Source organism: Chelonia mydas, chromosome 25 (assembly GCF_015237465.2).
Source record: "Chelonia mydas isolate rCheMyd1 chromosome 25, rCheMyd1.pri.v2, whole genome shotgun sequence".
Lineage (NCBI taxonomy): Eukaryota > Metazoa > Chordata > Testudines > Cheloniidae > Chelonia > Chelonia mydas.
This window is the reverse complement of record NC_057858.1, coordinates 12098930-12118427: the sequence shown is the minus strand read 5'-3', so window position 1 is coordinate 12118427 and position 19498 is coordinate 12098930. Positions and strand designations below refer to the sequence as shown.

At 41.7% G+C, this 19498-nt stretch overlaps 2 protein-coding genes across 10 annotated transcripts in view; both read right to left on the bottom strand.

Moving 5' to 3' along the window:
* The window catches only part of PWWP3A (PWWP domain containing 3A, DNA repair factor), a 28252-nt gene extending 20531 nt beyond the window's left edge, over nt 1-7721 (bottom strand). For 2 of the 9 annotated variants that reach the window (XM_043535822.1, XM_043535824.1), the window contains exons 1-5: nt 7515-7620; nt 6296-6337; nt 5308-5417; nt 1621-1712; nt 963-1033 (exon numbers count right to left, since the gene is read on the bottom strand). In XM_043535822.1, the coding sequence (XP_043391757.1) occupies nt 963-1033; nt 1621-1712; nt 5308-5364 (220 nt within the window). In that variant the 5' untranslated portion in view covers nt 5365-5417; nt 6296-6337; nt 7515-7620. Of the gene's footprint in view, nt 1-962; nt 1034-1620; nt 1713-3112; nt 3261-5307; nt 5418-6295; nt 6338-6758; nt 7005-7514 lie in introns of those variants that run through there. The other 7 variants (XM_037885548.2, XM_037885547.2, XM_037885550.2 and 4 more) reach the window with 7 other exon arrangements.
* A 2439-nt stretch (nt 7722-10160) lies between these two features.
* The window catches only part of LOC102942278 (calcium/calmodulin-dependent protein kinase type IV), a 45014-nt gene continuing 35676 nt past the window's right edge, over nt 10161-19498 (bottom strand). The window contains exons 8-11 of the mRNA XM_007072073.4: nt 18788-18863; nt 16452-16578; nt 14336-14488; nt 10161-12800 (exon numbers count right to left, since the gene is read on the bottom strand). Coding sequence (XP_007072135.1) covers nt 12519-12800; nt 14336-14488; nt 16452-16578; nt 18788-18863 — 638 coding nt within the window. The 3' untranslated portion in view covers nt 10161-12518. The remainder of the gene's footprint in view (nt 12801-14335; nt 14489-16451; nt 16579-18787; nt 18864-19498) is intronic.

The following is a 19498-nucleotide window of genomic DNA, read 5'->3' as shown; positions in this document are numbered from 1 at the left end:
AAATGTGCACCTTATTTCTTATCTGAATTTGTCTAGTTTCAGCTTCCAACCACTGGATCCAATTATGCCTTTTCCTGCTATACTAAAGTGCCCTTTACTGTCAGAAGTCTCTTCCCCATACAGGTATTGGTAGACTGTGCTCAAATCACCTCAAAACTTCTCTTGGATAAACTAAATAGACTGAAGCCAGGTCAACACTTGCAAGGATTTGCCGGTATAGTGATACTGGTATACTACAGCAGCAAAGCACTCTTGCGTGGATGCAATTCATACTGGGAGAACTTTTTCCAGTATAAAACGTATACCACCCCTCCTAACAAAATAAGGTATACCAGCAAAAACTGCATCTACAGTAGGGGCTTTTGGCAGGAGAGCAACATCAGTCACACCTCATCAGACCCCTGACCGACATAGCTATGCTGGCAACAAGTTTTTAGCATACATCTGGCCTGAACTTCAACTAGGAGACATCTTTTCCCGACATTGAGCCTGGAGACAGAAAAATGAAGCAGCTTTGCCCAAGGCAATATAGCAAATCAGTGGCAGAGCCATAATCAGAACTCAAGACCTGCTGACTCCCATTTGTCCTCATGCCTGTAAGAATAAAGTTTCCATATCTGTGTTGCTTCACACACCATTTCCAAATTACAAATAATTTAACATGGGAGTTTAGAGATCTATAGGTGACCATCTTACTACTAAATAAGCTTTTCTTAAAAAATAACTGTTACATGGCTTGCACAGAAGTCACTCCTCAGAGTACAGATTGGTATCACATTACAGAGATGGCATATTTGGGGAACATCAGAGGTAGCTGTTTGTGATGTTTCATGTATCCACATGGAGACTGTTTTTGGAAGCCTCCCAGGGAAATGAATGAGTCAGGTATTTAGATACTCACCCACCCATTTCTTCCTTTTCTACCACCCATGTAAAGCATTAAAACCTTTAAAGTATCCCACCTAATTCAGAGGCAATGACTTTTATGCGCTCCTCCTTCAAAGGCTCCGTGTCCGTACAGTTCACATTAGTCCTGAAAATACAGTAAAATTGTCCTTGAGTCTTAAATGGGTAATGACATGACATTGTTTTAGAAGTCTCGTTTTCTTTAGGCAATAAGAAATCAATACGTCTTCCTCAGAATTTTGAATAGCAGAAATCAACTGTCATATTGACAGAAAAACATTGCAACTTGCTGGTTAGTGTGGACTGTATGGACTATAATAAAATCAAGAGGTTGACTGGTAAGGTGGAATATATCAAGTCCACTATCTAAAATATTTCAATGATTACACGTATACTATACTGAAGTATAGTAATCAAAAAAGAAATTTTATCTTTTGCCTTCTGAAATACAAGGAGGGTTTGCTATTTTTAAATGACCATGAAACAGGTTTCAAATCAAAGCCTAGAACAGTTTAAGAATGGCATGTTAGTACAATTCAACAGTCATAAGATTTTATGCATTTAAAAACTGACAAAATTCTGGTTAGCCAACAAGACACTTCAGAAATCAATTAATCTTGTTTTAGAGACAGCTTCAAGAACCAATGATTACAGCATGTTTGTGATACATTTGCATTCTTAAATATAAGATGATTAATGACAAGGGTACTTAACTGTTCTTCCAGACCGAGTATTTCAACTTTGAAAGAGGCTGCTTTTGCTTTAGAAACAATTGGTCTTCTGGAAGTTCTGATTTTGTATAAAACCTAAATGAAGAAGGAAGTATCATTTTTACAGCCATGCACACAATGTTCATAAGAGTAAAGATGGCATACAGCATGCATCCCAAATGAAGGCATGAGGAGAAACTCAGAAAGCTATGCTGTAAGGAAGAGCCTCGTCCTAGCTATATCGGATATGGGATATGTAATGGAATCCATCTTAACATTAAGTATTCCCCCTCATCACGTGATTTTTTATAACATTATTTGCATATCAAACTATTAACGGAACAGTACTACCTATGCACACCGACGTCCCTGAAGCCTTGGAAAGTACCACAATATCAGTGTTAGCTTTTAGTCAAAACATGCAACATTGCCTGTAACTGTTTTTTTAAGGTTTCAGAGTAGCAGCCGTGTTAGTCTGTATTCGCAAAAAGAAAAGGAGTACTAGTGGCACCTTAGAGACTAACCAATTTATTTGAGCATAAGCTTTTGTGAGCTACAGCTCACTTCATCGGATGCATTCAGTGGAAAATACAGTGAGGAGATTTATATACACACAGAACATGAAAAAATGGGTGTTATCATACACACTGTAAGGAGAGTGATCACTTAAGATGACCTGTTACCAGCAGGGGGGAGGGGGAAGAGAACCTTTTGTAGTGATAATCAAGGTGGGCCATTTCCAGCAGTTAACAGGAACGTCCGAGGAGCAGTGGGGGGTGGGGGAAATAGTTTTACTTTGTGTAATGACACATCCACTCCCAGTCTCTATTCAAGCCTAAGTTAATTGTATCCAGTTTGCAAATTAATTCCAATTCAGCAGTCTCTTGTTGGAGTCTGCTTTTTGTTTTTTGTTGTAATATTGTGACCTTTAGGTCTGAAATCGAGTGACCAGAGAGATTGAAGTGTTCTCTGACTGGTTTATGAATGTTATAATTCTTGACATCTGATTTGTGTCTAAAGTTTATATATTTACTTGGATCTGCTGTAAAAAAGTCACAATTGATTAGAAGATGCCATATCACTCCATGGAAACAAACATTCCATGATTGTTGTAAGAGGCTATTTTAAGAAAACTAATTGTACACAAGACGGAGATAGAAGAGATTCTATTCAATCAAGTCTGTCCCCTAGCAGGATATAACCTTTAACAGAGCCAAAAGGCCACAGATATTCATGTTTCTACTCTAAAGACGTTTTTCTATTCTTGTTATTTCTCACACTTGCTGACCTGAAAATAGACAACCAATTTGCTTTCCAACCTGCCTAGAGAACCTGAAACATTTTCAAACAAAAATAGTATGTGTTTATGTCAGCATGGAAAGAAATTTTAGCTATGCCACAGAGAAAATTGCCCTCCCACAACTAACTCATGGAAATGCAAGAGACTTGGATTGGCCAATGAAACTAACTGAGTTTAAGAACATCAATAAACGTACTTGCTTTCTTTGATGATTTAGAATATTTTGTTACATTATTTTAGTCTGATCTTTTCTGAAGCAGATCAAACACAAAAGGTGTGCTCTATATTCATGGTGCCAACTTCTCTTCCAGATTGTCCCAAATCTCATTTTGTTTTGCTTCATGCTGTTGAATGAAATCTAAAGTGAATAGCTCTGGAGCATCTTGTGAATAAAAGAAACCATTTCACAGAATACGGTTGCTAATGTAATAGTGCTGTTATTCCTTTCCCCCTACCCTTGTCTATGTCCAATGAAACTTTAAATAGACAACATGCAAAACAAATTTTGTATTTACGTTGGTATTTAAATCACGTTCACTCTGGTGGCATCTTAGTGTCTTTATTTTGGCACATACACAGTTCCTGCAAAACTTGATATAACAGGAGCAAACACACAGCAAAGTAGATTAACTATGCTTGGAACAAATTAAGATCTCTCTTGTTGAATATAAGTTAAGAATGATATATTTGATGAGTATCCTTCTTGTTATATCCAAATCTACTAAAATACAGGGAACCAATAAAGATCTCTAGTTTTCCTAAAAAAAGCTACCCATTTGCACTAGGAAATATAAAACATTATTTGTAAATTCATATTACGATGCTTTTATGGTAATTGAAATCTCCTAAATAAATTCAAATAACAAAACTCCTAGTTTACTAACAAAACAAGCATCTTACAATAAAAACATAACTGTGCACAAGGGACCTTTTCCATTAAGAACTCCCTTCTAGTCCATGTGGCTTGTGTTTCAAAATAGCAAGTACAATGTTTTGGGTGAGTAATGCTCTTTCTTGTTGCCTTGCAGAAGAAACAGGGAACAGTCAGTGAAAAATCAGTATAAAGGAGGTTAACATGTACGGGAAAAAAATTATGCAAAGGAAGTGAAAAGGAGTTGAGGAAAAGACAGAAAAATTATAAAGGAAATAACAGGGATGAAGAACATGGCACAGATAAGTACATCCTTATCTTGTGTTAAGCTACCTCCCAGGAATGATAAGAAACTAAGGAGAAGAGTTGGAGAATTAAACTGGGAACACGCTTATGAATACATTTAACAAAATGAACTGACACAAAAGTATCAGTTGTTTAAGCTGGGAAGTGGAAAGTAAAGTGATACTTTACATCAAGCAGACGTTACTGACTTTACATTAGGTTAATATAAAAGTTATCTTCCCTCAATAAAAGGATTTTTTAAAAGTATGACAGGGAATGAGGCTGCATCTCCACAATAAGCAGGGAAACCCTCTGTCTTATCTATTAAAGCTTACATTTGGCTTCAACTCCTTGCCATCCAGATTAAAAGCCTCTGGCGAACATTCAAGACAAATCTGCTGACAGTCTAAGCAACTCTTAACTAGAAACACTTCCCTGGTTGCCTCTTTGCCATCATATCAAACAAACTACTTTTCTTCATTTCAAAGTCTGTCCTGATCTATCCCCACTCTACCTGCCATCTCTCATTCAGTATTAAAATAGACTCCCGCCTCTGCTTGGCCCATGAGGCCAATTTCCATCGCCCATTTGCTAAATTTTCAAACAAGCACCTTCACGCTTCTGCTGACGCTTCCCCTCATGCTTGGGAGAAGCTCCCTATAAATATTTGCAAAACTAACTCATTTTCCTTCAAAACTCTCCTTTGTTGTGAGGAAAAAAAAAAGCTGACAACAGGTAGGCTGCTGGTGTGCTAAGATCACTGCCTATCATGTGGACAGATACTGTCTTGTTGCTTCCTTGTATGCCCCCATCTGTCTGTATCCATCTGTTCTCATTTTATACTTAGATTGTAAGTTGTGTGGAGCAGGAGGCTCTGTTTGTGCATCATCTAATATAATGGGTCCATATACATTAGTCCAGGACTGAGGTTCCTAGATGCTACCAAAACACAAATCATCAACCTCATGTTTACTTGGAAATCATAATTTCTAAATAAGATTTGTCCCTGTCAATAATTCCAATTTTTTTGGCCTAGGTAATTCATTTCTGGTGTTGTCTCCAAATAGGAAATTTCAAATAGAATAAGTTGCTTGGCTTTTGAGCACATATCACATGACACATCCCTCTCCCACACTCCCTACCTTTTTCTGATATCTTGAAGAGGGTGGGAGGAAACCTCCAAAAAGTTTCTCCTCATTCCTATACCTATTTAAATGGTACCATAATGCTCTCACCTTTGCTGGCCATAGACGGTTCTTCCATTTGCACAGGATATATTCTTGATCGGTCATGACTGTGCTTCATGTAGGATAAGCAAGGTAACTACTGCCAGGCTCAGTGTATTCTGAAACAAAAATGATATTACATGGATCTCTAAGTGTAACAGTCTTTTAACAACTCAATTTACCTTATGAAATAAGAGTTATGCAATATCTCAAAACAATTTAATACTACATAATTATTGCTTATTTAATATTATAAATTTCTGTTAATTTCTCCCATATTGTTTTGTACATACACATCCCAGCATTATCAAGGATAGCTATTAATATTAATGCACAAAGTGAAAATCATTCTAGTCTAGTGCAACACACCACCAATGTGTTTCAGGTTGCTAGAGTGGTCCTGTTGTATTGAGAAATTATTGAATAAAGTGAACCTGCAGATGAGAATAAAATAATGATATTCAATTATCATTGCAGTCCAGTGCATGCCAGAGGGGACTAATGTACCCATCTAGTTTGCCCGCTGAGCTAGTTGGAAAGGATAGAATATTCAATTTTTACCAAATTCTGATAACCAGTGTTTCTACAGTATCAGAGGGGGAGCCGTGTTAGTGTGGATCTGTAAAAGCGGCAAAGAGTCCTGTGGCACCTTATAGACTAACAGACATATTGGAGCATAAGCTTTCGTGGGTGAATGAATCCCCACTTCGTCGGATGCTCCAATACATCTGTTAGTCTATAAGGTGCCACAGGACTCTGCCAATGTTTCTACAAAATACCCAAACAGTCTAATTTATAGCATTGCAAAGTAAGCGCTTCCCAGGTTTATCTAGGTGAATTGTCTCATCCTGTAACTTATCCCAAACTTGGCTACCCTTTTTGAGGCTTATTTAGAGAACGTGAATTTTTCAGATTCCGAATGTTTTACATGTTTGTTAGAGACCTGAAAAATTTGATGAATTACATATTAAGAGCCAAAAAAGCTTCATGTACCTACAAGGCTGAAGACTTAATTTACATGAAGTCTTGTTGTTTGGTCCTACATATGAAAGATTAAGTGAAAAGTAAAGTATAATTTTTACATTTAAATACAGTACTTAAAAGAGACCATACTTGTCACCTTGTTTGCATTAGGACAAACACTTATGATTGTAATATGATATATTTACAAATAACTTTTTCCCTCCCTTGTATTTTGCATTTCTTCAGACAATTTTGTACTTTGAATACAGATTACATCTCATTTCCTACCTCTCAAACACAGACACATTGCTAGTGCTCAATAAATAACTTTGTTTTAGCAAGAATACTAAAAACATCATAAAGGTATAAATTATAATTGCTACATAAGTGATGTCAGTGTAGAAATACTACCCTACGTTTAGTTCCCAGAACGGTCCACTTCAGTCCCTAGCTCAGAAAGATCGATACATGCCCACTTACTAGTTTATTCAGCTTACTTTAGTTTTGTTGTACTCGAGCTAAATTGAACTCACTCCAAAAACCTGCAGTGGGCGATGTCCCAGAAAAAGTTTTGTTCCACCAGTCAACAAAAGTATACCTCATCAGCGGCAGACGGGCTCGTGCAACAAGAGGGACCAGGACAGTATCTGGGACCCCAAAAACTTGAGCAATCACGAGTTCCAAGACAGAAGAGACAGGCCAGCCTGCTCAAGTGCCAACCCACCCCACAAAAACTACCGTGGAAAAGTGGGCGCAGAGGCAAAAGTCCCATACTCGGGGAGGAGGGCTATGGGGGGGGGGGAGAAAACAAGAGGGGGGCCCTTTAAAGTCTCACACACACACCCCTGGAGAGAAAGGGCTGGTCTGTCTTGTACACACAGCCCAGCCCCCTCTTAACAGGAAGAGGGGCGCCCCCCACCCCGAGATCGCCCTTGTGGGGGTCAGGGCAGGGGGGTGAGGAACCCAGCGGGGGGGGGGGTCCCACACGCCCCCTCTGAGGAGAGCTGAGTAGTTTGAGCCACCCGCCCTACAGAAGGGTCCCAGCCCCCAATTCCTCAGGAGCCCCCTATGGGGGGGGAGACCCCGCGGGTGGGGGGGGGAGAATGGGGGTGTACAGGCCCCCCCCCGGAGGAGGGCTGAGCTGTCTGAGCCATCAGGAGATCCCATGCTAAGGGGAGAGCCCAAGTGCCACCCCCCCCGAACCTGGGGAACCCCCCGATGACCAACCCGCACGCGCAGCCCCCCCCCGTTACCTCAGAGCTCTACGCACGCAGCCGCCCAGTCAGAGGAGACCCAGCCCCGCCCCCTTCGCGCACCGCGCGTACACATGAGCAGGACCCGGCCCCCCGGCCCCTTCCGCCGTACCTAGCCTCGACCTGGCTCCGCCCCAACGGCGGCTCCGCGCGCCAGGCCCGGCCCCGCCCACCGCGCGCCGCCCAGGCGGCCGCCGTGACTCCCGCTCATGCGCACAAGTTGTAACTTTGTCAGCCTCGCGCAAGCGGGCCAGGGGGCGGGGGAGCGCGGGCGGCCAATCAGAAGGCGGCCTCCGCCCCTCCCCACCGGCACGAGGCTTGGCGGGGGGGGGATGGGTCCGCCTAGTGGGTGACGTGAATGATGCGGGCGGTCAGCACGTCGGGACGTGAGGCAGCCGCTTCAGGCGGTATCGCGGGGTGGCCCTGGCGTGGGGATTGGGTGCTGTGGTGACATCATGAGGTGACGTAGAAACCTGAGGGCGTGATCGCCGCGTGTCCCGACCTGACCCAAGGAAATATGCTGTGGGGAGCCTGACAGCTGGTTGAAATGGACGCTCTCCTGGTCAGTTTCATGCCTCCCCATGGGATAGTCTCATGAAACTGAGGCAATTCTTGTCAGTTTCATGCCTTTCCTCCCCCCGGATTCATGAAACCTGCACAATCCTGGTTAGTTTCATGCCTCCCCCTCCATAGACTCATGAAATGGACACACTCCTGGTCAGTTTCATGCCTTTCCTACCCCCCATAGACTCATGAAACCTGCACAATCCTGGTCAGTTTCATGCCTTCCCCCCCATAGACTCATGAAATGGACACACTCCTGGTCAGTTTCATGCCTCCACCCCCCCAAGACTCATGAAATGGACACGCTCCTGGTCAGTTTCATGCCTTTCCTCCCCCCCATAGACTCATGAAACCTGCACAATCCTGGTCAGTTTCATGCCTCCCCCTCCATAGACTCATGAAACTGACCAGATTGGTCTTTTTTTTTTTTCACCATTGAGGTGGGGGGCCAGGAAACTGACAAGAATCATGTCAATTTCAGCCAGGCTTTTCCAGGGTCCCTGGCTGGGAAACAGCTCTGACATGCAGACTGCCCCAGTGATCCTGGAAACCCATCCCAGGACTTCCAGGCTGCCAGCTCCATGTCAGGAGCTTGGAATCCCTGGGGTCCTTGACCGAGTGGCAGTCTATGTAGTGGGGGTGCCCTGGAGTTGCAGACCTTGGAAGCCCAAGCTCTCCAGGCAAGCTGGCAGGATTCCATCAGAATTCTGCTTCTGGCTTATCGGAAGTGCATCAACCCCAACACGTTCCCACAGAACATTTCAGGTTAGACAAATCAACATTTTCCTGACTAGCTCTAGTCATTAACAGACTATAGCCAGAAGTCCAGGCTACTCTTGCTGAGAGCAGCCACAAGGGCCCAACCCACTAACCAACCCTTAGGCTTGCATTGTGTAATCATGCCCCAGCCGGAACTTGAGCTAGTACTTTTTCTACTTAACTACATCCTTTGCAATCTTCACAGAATCCACTTTCTTTATTCCCAGTTTTGGAAAAATATCTTTTACAATCCTCAAAAGCATCAATCAGAGCCAACTACCAAACAAGTCAAGTGGGGCAGAGGGAGGTGTGAGTGAGTTTGTGTGTATTGCTCTATTTTAGTTTGAGACACTCCGGGAAAAACAAAAGGCCATGGGCTACCATGGGCCTTTGACGTTTACACTGTTTTTGTTTTATTGGCTGTTTGTTTTCGTTGTGAGTTCCTAAACAGGTTAATGTCTGAACTCACTAGGCATGCTCTAATTCCAGCAGAGGTAACCTTGGAGTGGATGAGTGGTTTATAAACCTGCGTTTAAAGAGTTCAGAATGTTCATTCCATCCAGCAGTGGGATTTAATAGAAATCTATAAGTGTGTTATAGTATGAAAAAAACAAACAAAAGATAGCCTAGGGAGCCATTGCTTTGTCAAGCCTAAGTCAGTGGAGTGGTGTTACAGCTCTGCTAGTCTCCAGATATTAGAGAGGCAAGATGGGTGAGGTAATCTCTCTTACTGGACCAACTTCTATTGGCGAAAGAGGCAAGCTTTCAAGCTTACATAGGGCTCTTCTTCAGGTCTGGGCCTAAAGTCATACATTTTAGGGCAGTCTCAACAGGATGACAGCCTAGAACAGGGGTAGTCAATAGGTGGACCCAAACCACCAGACATTTTTAACAGACCCCCAAATCTTTTTATTTACTTGTTATCATTATTGTTATTTTTATTATTATTTTCTCTTTCGTCTGGACCTTGACTATACTTTGCAGGCTTAACTTGGTCCACTTAGACAATAGATGGCCTACTTGGAAGGGCAGATTCTTATTACACTAAGGAGCCTTCACGTAAAGGAAAATTAGGCTAAGAATCTTGTCCCTTTATCTTCTAGTCAAACAGAAGCCAGGCAAGAGAAGCCCTTAAAAACCTAGGCCCTAGATGTAGTATTCAGTTTCCTGAAGCCTGAAAGTCAGTTATGTGAAGGTGGATTCAGGCAACCATGTAAAAACGAGATCAGTTGAGAATTATTTGTCCCTATCAGATGAGCAACACAATCCCCTAACCTTCCCCTCTGCCTGACAGCTCAACAGTAAACACAAAGGATCCATGTGTTGTAATGATTAATATTTATTGATACTTTTATAAATACCGATAACACTGAAAATGTTAACACTTACTTGAATTAGTAAATTATTATTAAAACACATATCTACAGATCAAAGCTGTACGTTCTAGTTAGGTTTATTCCAGGGAGTACATTTTTCTCTACCTTTAAACTATCATTATTTACAGAATAATTCTTTTTTGAAATGACAATTTTTTTTTTTTTTGCGTCGTATTTTCCCTTGGATTCCTTCTATTGTTGCAATATCCCTTGTTATTCAGTGTTCTCAGCCTATCAATTTTTTTTTTGTAGTTCATCCTGCAAAATAAAGAGCGCCCTCAACTGCCATTGAAGTCAACCCAGCAGTTATTTAGCAATTTACTAGGTTGGACCCTAAGCTTTATGGGCTATGTTGCCGTGAATGCATGAGCCTTCAGGGTGCACTAGGCACTCTGGTCTTAATCTGTAAAACATTTAAGCTTGTGCTTAACTTTAAGCATTTGTGGCCCCATTGAAGTCCAATTAAGCAAAGCAACATTTAAAGGTGAAGTCCTGACCCCACTAAAATCAATGGCAAAACTCCCATTGACTTTGATGAGGAGATGATTTAATCTGAAGAATTTTGCAAGATCAGAGCCAGTGTGTTCAGCACTCTGTGAAATCAAGCCCTACATGCATCAAAAAAAAGCCTTGTTCTCCTTTCAGATTCCATCATTGATCTCACCTTAACAATATGATCTGCATTAATCATATCCCATCTAAGAAATAAATGTTAATTAGAGGAGTACTTCTCTAGCCTAGAACTAGTATACTTTTCCAATCAGTAAAACTCTTGGACTTAATCTCTCCCCGCTACATTTTTTGTTTCACATCAAAATGCTCCATACACAAATAAAAAAAATTCCCTTATAAACCCTTATGTATAATCTTTCCAATTTCTACTTGGGCTGTGAATAAATCTGAAAATCATTTGACTGTTTTATAGTTCTGACTTGCTCTCTGTCCCCTTTTAGATTTTGCATCAGCAACACTAAATGCTCAGGCTAAATGTAAATGTAAGTTTTATTTGTGAGCCCTTAGTTATCAGATTCCGAACTGTACATACAGAGTATCAAAAATGAACCTTATTTACACATTTCAATCTCTTTCAGTTGAGATTTTTCTGCCAGGAGCCCATTGTTGCACACATTGGGCCAGCTCCTCAGTGGTGTAAATCAGTGTAGCTCCATTAACTTAAATGGAGCTATGCCAGTTTACAAGTTTTGAGACTGGATCTATAGGGAGCGATCTGACTGAATGACAGCTCATAGTCCCAAACAGGTTACATATAGTATTTCTAAAATGGCTTTTCACTGACTTGATGCCTCTGAATGGTTATCCAGCAGTACGGTGATAATTGCGCCAAAAAAAGCTAACTGGGATTTTTCCCAGATACTCTATCAATTGATTTCAATAACCTTAAAAAACCCAAAACAACATTATGCTGCACAAAGACATTGTCTTCAACGCAAGATACCCAGAAACAACAGCACTTCTTGCCTGTTACAAACAAAGTCTTAGGATGCTCAGTCGAAATATTTGCGTTGTTCATCATTAGAATTAATTGTGTAAATTGTGGCTTAGAAAGCAAATGCAAAGGTTGGAATAGCCAATGGCCTCTGCTGTTAAGAACCATGTGATCTGCATTGTTGTCTGTAGCACAAGACTGAACTTCTTAAAAGCAACTGAAACTGGAGTGTAACTGAAGCACAAATTAAACAGGGCAAGCACTATTTCTTTGAATGGCATCAAATGTCTAGGTCCAGATGTGTCTGCCAACCCTAACTAAAATATCCCACGGTTGGACCTTGAAGATTTAACAATGATAATAATAGAGAGAACATAGATTCACCGTCTTCCCTCATTAAATATACCTAAGAGGATTATTTACATTAAATTACAAAACAAGTCATGAAGATAACATAATTTCTTTTGTAGGGAAGGTAAAAATGCCCATATCTGCTGTTTGCTCCTCTTTCATATGCCATAGACAAGGTGGCCATGAACGATTTGTTGGAAGTCCAACTTGCCAACTTTGGTTTGCTAGGTTGGTCCGTATAGACACCCACATACACAGCCACCAGTTACAATTGTACTAGATACAGGACATTAAATAAGGATGCATCACATGAGAGACCAAGTGCTTATCAAAGCACACCTACTACATGCTATGTATTATTCAGAGTCCCAGTTTCCAATAATTTCCCAGATGCTCCTCCCTTTGCTGGGTCTCCCTCTGCCTACTCCTCTCCATATGGCTGTGGCCAAGAGTCGTGGGATATTGTTTAGTTAAAGTTGTTAAGAGCCAGCAGCCATATTTATAACATTAACTTTCACAGCTGGCCCCATTAAACGCAACCTTGGGAGCTGCAGGGCAATCACTTTGGAAAGCTTTCAGGTTCTCTGCCTTTGCCGAGGGACCTGTTGCGCTGGATTCGGGGTGGCTGGGCACGGAAAAGCTATCAGGATTGTCTTGGAGACAGGAGTTCTCAGCTGCCTGGGCCAGGCACGATTCTTTGGTACCTTCGTGAGTACGTCCATTTCTGGAGCTGTCATGATGCCCGTGGTTACCTAGACGGCTAGAAGCGACTACAGCTTTCATTGCAGCCTATTTAAAAACAAACATGAGGAGTAAATGATCAGCAGTGGTGCAAGGATGCATTTCAGAGATTTGCTACTTGGATGTAAGTTCAGAAACACTCTGATGCTACAAGAAATGGCTGTAATGGTTCCCAGGCCTATGTTGATAAAATAAAAAGCCCTTGACAAAATAACCTTGGTTCTTCGATAGGGCCAGTGGGATGAAGAGACAAGGTCACATGGAAATGGAAATAAAAATATATATATTTCCATATGTGCTATGCTTCTTGGTTCTAAGAAAGGATAATGAATAGCTTAGATCAGAGACTAATGTATTCTTACAAGAAATCAAATCATATTAGGCCAACCGGAGGGATTTCTTTTAGTTTAATTGTATTAACATTTTCCAATCAAACGTATTTTAAATTGTATTAAAGTGTATCCCTAGGCCCCAACCCTGCAAAACTTAATGCGTATGTAAGTTCAAAGTCAATGTGGACTACCCATCTGGGTAATGTTACAAGCATGAATCTTCGCAGGATTGAGGCCCTAATGTGCATCTGTAAGTAATAAAAATAAATACAATGAAAAGACTTACAACGTTTTCATTAGTAAAAGTGGTTTTAAAAAAGTAAACTGTTCATTTTAATTCCTAGAGTGAATTTAGTGTCAGAGAAAGGTTCTGGAGTGACAGCCCTGGGTAGACAGAGGACTTCAGTCTGTATAGAACAAATGGAACATGGTCAGTATCAGTTTCCCCAGTGTAAGTCCAGATTTGGAGACATACCCCTCCCCTCCAGAAGAAAGAGATCAGTTTCCATGGGCCATTCATTCCTTGGTATCTGGGCTAACAAGGGGGCCAATTATTGTTGTGGCAACATCCATCCACTAGGGCTGGACTGAGACTTCTGGTTCGTTTCACACAGGCCACCAAAGAGACACCAGCTTGCAATGACTTTGACACAGATTTGAAGTGATGCCATAGGCTATGTCTCCAGAGTCCAAAAAGGTGTGTTTTCACACCATGTTAGCCATTGCAACGTAAAATCCCAGTGAAGACAGAGCACAGGCAGGTTTTAGCTCAGCGTAGCTAGCAGAGGCCAAACACTGGACCCCTCACCTGGGGTTTATTCCAACTAGCCACATCAAGGTAGAAACTACCTGTGCCTGGTCCCTACCAGAATTTTACGCTGTGATAGCTAACGATGTAACAACAGCCCTGGTTTTTGCAGTGGAAACATAGCTTCGGGCGCAAAAAGCTTCATATCCTTTTACCAGTTCCCTGAGCCAACCAGTCCCCCACCAAACTGTAACATTTTAATTAATGTTTGTCTACACGTGGAGTTATTCTGGAATAGCTCTTGGGCTGCATATTCATACCCTATCGTAATCCACATCAGCTTGAAAGTGTAGACAAATTTCAAGTGTTTCTTAACTAAAACCACTGCATTCTGAAGAGCTGACGATAGCAGATCTGGTTAGCAGTGACCATTTGTACAGTCTATGTAGAAGGGAAATAAGAAATATTCCAGAATGATTAACAGCAAGGCTCTGTAACGTTACCTTCAGTTTCCGCCGGGCATTAAACTCTTGCAGTTTCTTTTGTGTGCTATCCATATGAGCAAATTTAGCTGCTTTGCCCGTGACCCAGGGGTGTTCCAGTGCTTGATGTACTGTTAGCCTCTTCTGTGGGTCCAAGACTATCAGTTTTTGAACCTGCAGCCAGATTTCAAACAAGTAAGTTTAAATATGTTTGTTCAAAAGGAACTGGAAATTTATCATTAATGTCATCCGCAGTCCAGTGACAGGGAGTGCAATTACAAGGGCATGCATCTTCCTGCTGCAGGGCACAGAATGAACACCAGCATGAGTCAAGAAGAATTTATCCCATTGTAGACTATAGCAAAAGGAAGCATATCATAGGAACAGTTTAGGTCTTCCTATAAAGCACTGAGCACTGTCAGAGGCCCCAATTCACAAACCACATGCTTGGTGCTTTCCTGAATTGGGGCCAGACACAGGAAAGAAAATTAAGATGGACCATTAGTCTGTTTTGGTTTGGCAAATCCTGTATTTTTTACAAATGGATTGATCATAAAGCATTTTAATATTATCAGTTGATGGTGGATGATAATGATTCATAGATACTTCTGATCTGAATGGTTTTAATTTATATTTTGTTGCTGGAAACAATGAGAGTTTTAACTTTAGATTGATTTCTGTCATCTTTTACTGTTATTTTATAAGGCTCATCCATTTTTGTCTTTCCTTTTGGCTATCAATTGTACTTTGTGAGATTGGAAAGACTGCTAAATGGAGTCACTTATGTACTTTTCAAGACATTAGTACTTCAATATTGCACTTCAGAAGGATTGCTCTGCAAATCTGGTTTGTATTATTATTAAATATTATTATTATTGAATAACAGCTATAACATAATAGAGAGCGTTTCACCCAGAGATCTCAATATGTTTAACAAAGCATCGCCCCCCTCATTTTGCAGATGGGGTACAGAGAGATTTGTGCAAGGTCTCACAACAAGTGAATAGCAGAGGCGTGGATAGGACCGGCTGAGGGTAAGAGGGCTATTGTCCCAAAATCAGGCTACACAGAACTGAAACCACTGAGTTCAATATCTCATAGGGAACCTCAGGGTGTATGGCAAGGACACTTAGACGGAGGGCAAAGCACAGTCGTAGTGATTTTTATTAAGATCAATAATAAAGCCAGAAAAGCTCCAAACCACGTAAAAGAGATATTAATAACACAGTATTGGAGAATATCTGTGGTATAATTCTTTGCATATGCTCTTAGACTTGCAGACTTGCACCCTTCCTTGAGGACCTGATGGTAAGAGACAAAGGGCCAACCCTGTCTCTGGCATGCCGACCGAGTCCAGTGGTCCTCAATGCCTAAGATTGGTGGCAGATAACAATAGAGCGGAAGGGTCCAGTGATGGAAGGCTAACCCCCTCTACCTGGTGGTTTGCCCTATTATAGGGCCAGCGCACGATCATGAAGGTTCATTTCAATGCTCATGTCCAAATCTAACTTCCTCACCCTGGTAATACCTGGGGTGCACTTATCCTATAGGTTAACATATGCATACACAGTAATGCCATTTAACTCATTATCATACATCTCACTTATTGCTCAAGAAAATTTGTGGTTAAACATCTGCCAACAATGCTATCCTAAAACATCCAAGCCCAGTATCACTTCAGTATTTGTGCAGTGGGATGGTACGGTTAGGTTCCAACTCCTGCTGTTGAGCAAGCTATTCCTACTTCCCCAAATCTAAGGGTGACTGTCAGGCCATTTATCTATGAGTCACAGGCCTACTATACTGGACTATACTTATGGGAACTTGCTTAAGCTAATGTCTTCCAGGACACAGGTCTGTATGTTCCTTGCATTACAGCTGAATATACTAAAGACTAAGCTAGCCCTATGGGCTACAGTATAGAAAAGTCACACACACAAAATAAAATAAAATAAATAAATAAAAATCACACTCTGAAGCGACACTACTCTACCAGTAAAAGTTTCTGGTGTAAACCTAGCCTTACAAAATTCTTCCCTGACAAGAAGCCAAGCTATCCCCCCATGTTACCTACAATACCGAGGTCATAATTTCTTCCACGTCATGACATCTACATCTGTGGCCTTGGGTAACTTACCAAGTCCTTGGCATTGAGGGAGACTTCATCCCACCAAGGGGAAACAAACTCATAGTCACAGTTCAGTATCCTGCTGTACATGTACTGGTCCCCTCTTGGATCAAAAAATGGTTCAAACCCACAAAGCCTGAAAACACAGTGGGATAAAATTAAGAAAAGGGAATTTGAGGCTACATACAAGCAGCAGGGGACAATTTCTGCCAGTAAGAGTTGTAACGCTGTGGAGCAGTTGAGAAAAATGGTGGAAGCCTAGATCCACAAAGGAATTTCACTGAATTCAATGGAAATTAGGAACCCAAAATCCTTTGTGAATCTGGGCTGGAAGCACTATTACCCGGGACGTTGACAACGATAGTGGACAAAACACTGGGGCACATCCGGGAGGGAACCATCTTGCATTTGCCATGGCGGATGGACTGGATTACTTTATAGGGCTTTTCCCCCACCTGTAATTTCTATGAGTCATGCTACACTTTAGCATATGGCACAACGAAAGGAATCGATAAGAACAATCAAGAGAGCTTCTGCCTCTTGCTGAGCATCTGTTAGTTTTGCAAGCGTGTAGAATTCATGGCCAATAATACCGTGTACATTCCAAACAGGGCAGGAGCTACTGAACACCTGTGACTTGCTCACAATATTTCGGTGATCATTTTGGAGAGAGGTGGATAAAATGTTGCAGCTCAGTTACACCAGTGCAAATTAGGACCATTCTACTCCAGTCAGCGGAGCTACTCTGGATTTATAGCGTGGCAACAAATCTGAACTTGTCCAAGGAACTTTTTTAACCTAAAAAGTGGTCCCAATTCTCAGTTGTCGTGTACCTTATGCTGTCATCTACATCAGGGCATAGTGAGTGTAAAGTGGATGTAAAATGTTACCCTCCAAGCGCCTACCAGTCATGCATTAAGGGATCTGACCAAGGTCTTGTCTACATGGGGGAAACTGACCAACATAGCTATTCCAGATTCTTTTTTAAGTGGAGTAACTTTATTCTGGATTTATTCTTTATCCAGAACTTTATTCTGGAACAGAGTGTCCACATGGGTAGTGACTGTGGTATAGTCCTTCCAAATAGCTACGATGATCAGTTTCCACATGTACATAAGCCCTAACATTGTCACATGTGATTCGTTCTCTCTCTCATCCTCTTACTTTGGAGTAACAGAATCCAGGCCACTGATTTCAGTGAGACTAGTAGCAAAGTAAAGTTCTACTCATTGTGAATAAGTGTGGTAGCATATAACTGTCTAGGGTTCGAAGTTTTAAAAAGATTCAGATACTCTAATGAGAGAGAAATCCTCTTGGGGCGGTAATAAGAAGTTAACTAACTAAAGTTGTTTTTTTAAAAAACACACCTGGTACTCAGCTAATAGCAGATGATAGCAGTAGGGACTGTTCAAGTCTTCATCCATCCAGTGATGGAAGCTCATTTATCAGCTGGCACTTACTCTCTGTACTCTGAAGTTCAGCCAGTCAGAAAATATCTGCTTTCTCCAGCTGTGTTTACAACATGCCTCCAGGGCCCCATCAGTTCAAAGTTGGCCAGTAATTGACATTTTTTAAAAAAAGGGTTCCAGTAGTGGAATCTGTATTATTGGGTGTAGCTGCCGCTCCGAAAATAAAGAGGTCCGAGCCACTGACAGCAGAAAGAGGCTTGAAAAAGAAATTGGATGATTGAAGGCTTTTAGAAAATCAGATATTCGTGATCAAAGACCCTGGTAACAAATTATGATATACTGTAAAACAGCCATCTCTCAATAAGCCATATATATTTCTCTTTCCCTCTTCTTAGTAAGACTTATTTTTATGTCCTGCAAACAAAGGGCCAGATCGCGAGCCCTTTTCTCAAACCAGTGAGAACGCTCCCACGAGTTAAGTGAATGGTCCAGATGTTCAAAGGTATTGAGGTGCCTAACTCCCAATGGAAGGGAGGTATCTACGTACCTTTGAAGATCCTGGCCAATGAGACAACTTGGAAGAGTTAACTGCTCACTGCTGTGACTAAGGGGTTAAAATCTAGCCCAGTGAGCATAAAGATTGTCCACCCATCCTCACTTGGTAGATGCTAAGGGTTTAGATTGCCAACCCTGAGTCCTGTTGTCGTTAGTGGGAGTCGTCATGTAAGTCCTCATTCTTGTAAGGGTTGCATGGACTAGACGTGTAATTAGCATGAGCTGCATGGTAGGCCCAGGAGCAGATTGGTGAAAACACCAGACATGTTTGCAGAGGGAGTTAAGATGAGTCAGTGCTTCTCTGCTTAGGGACAACGGTTGGAAAAAGCAGCCAGGAGGAGGGGGCGTGGGCTGCTGTCAGAGATTTTCAGCATTACTCACAGTATATATGTTATGACACCCACAGACCACATATCCACTTCGGGTCCATATGGAGAGCCATGGAGAATTTCAGGCGCTGAAAGCATAATTCACAGTTAAAATATTCCAGCAGGAGGCATCTGTCAACACCCTGAGGATCAAATTCTGCTATCAAGAGTATTTATATGGCTCCCATCACCACAGCACCTGAGTGCTTCACAGCTCCCCAGGTGGGGCAGGGCAGTGCTGTTATCCCCATTTTACAGATAGGGAACTGAGGCACAAAGAGGCTATGTGACTTGCCCAGGGCCACATAGTGGAAGTCTGTGGCAGAGAAGGGAATTACACCCATGTCTCCTGAGTCCCAGGCCAGAGCTCTAACCACTGTACTTCCCTCCCTTCACCTGCTCTGATACATTGGTGTAAATCCAGAGCAATGCCATAGAGCAATAGGGTTACTCTAGAGTCAAACAGCCGTGTGTTAATGTCTCTCACAGGAATGGGTCAATATGCTGTACTTAATACGTGTTTTATCAGCTGCTAAATATTGCAGATGAAAATTCCAAAGCAGTGTCATGTTTACATCGTGCCTTTACCAACTCAAAGCAGTGACAGTGTACTGAAATCTCACTTTTTGAGCTAACTTCCTGTTTCAAGCCACTTCCGTTAAAGGGACCACAGCAAGTAATTTAGGCCCCAAACTCAGGTTTTAAGGATCTTTTATAACCCTAA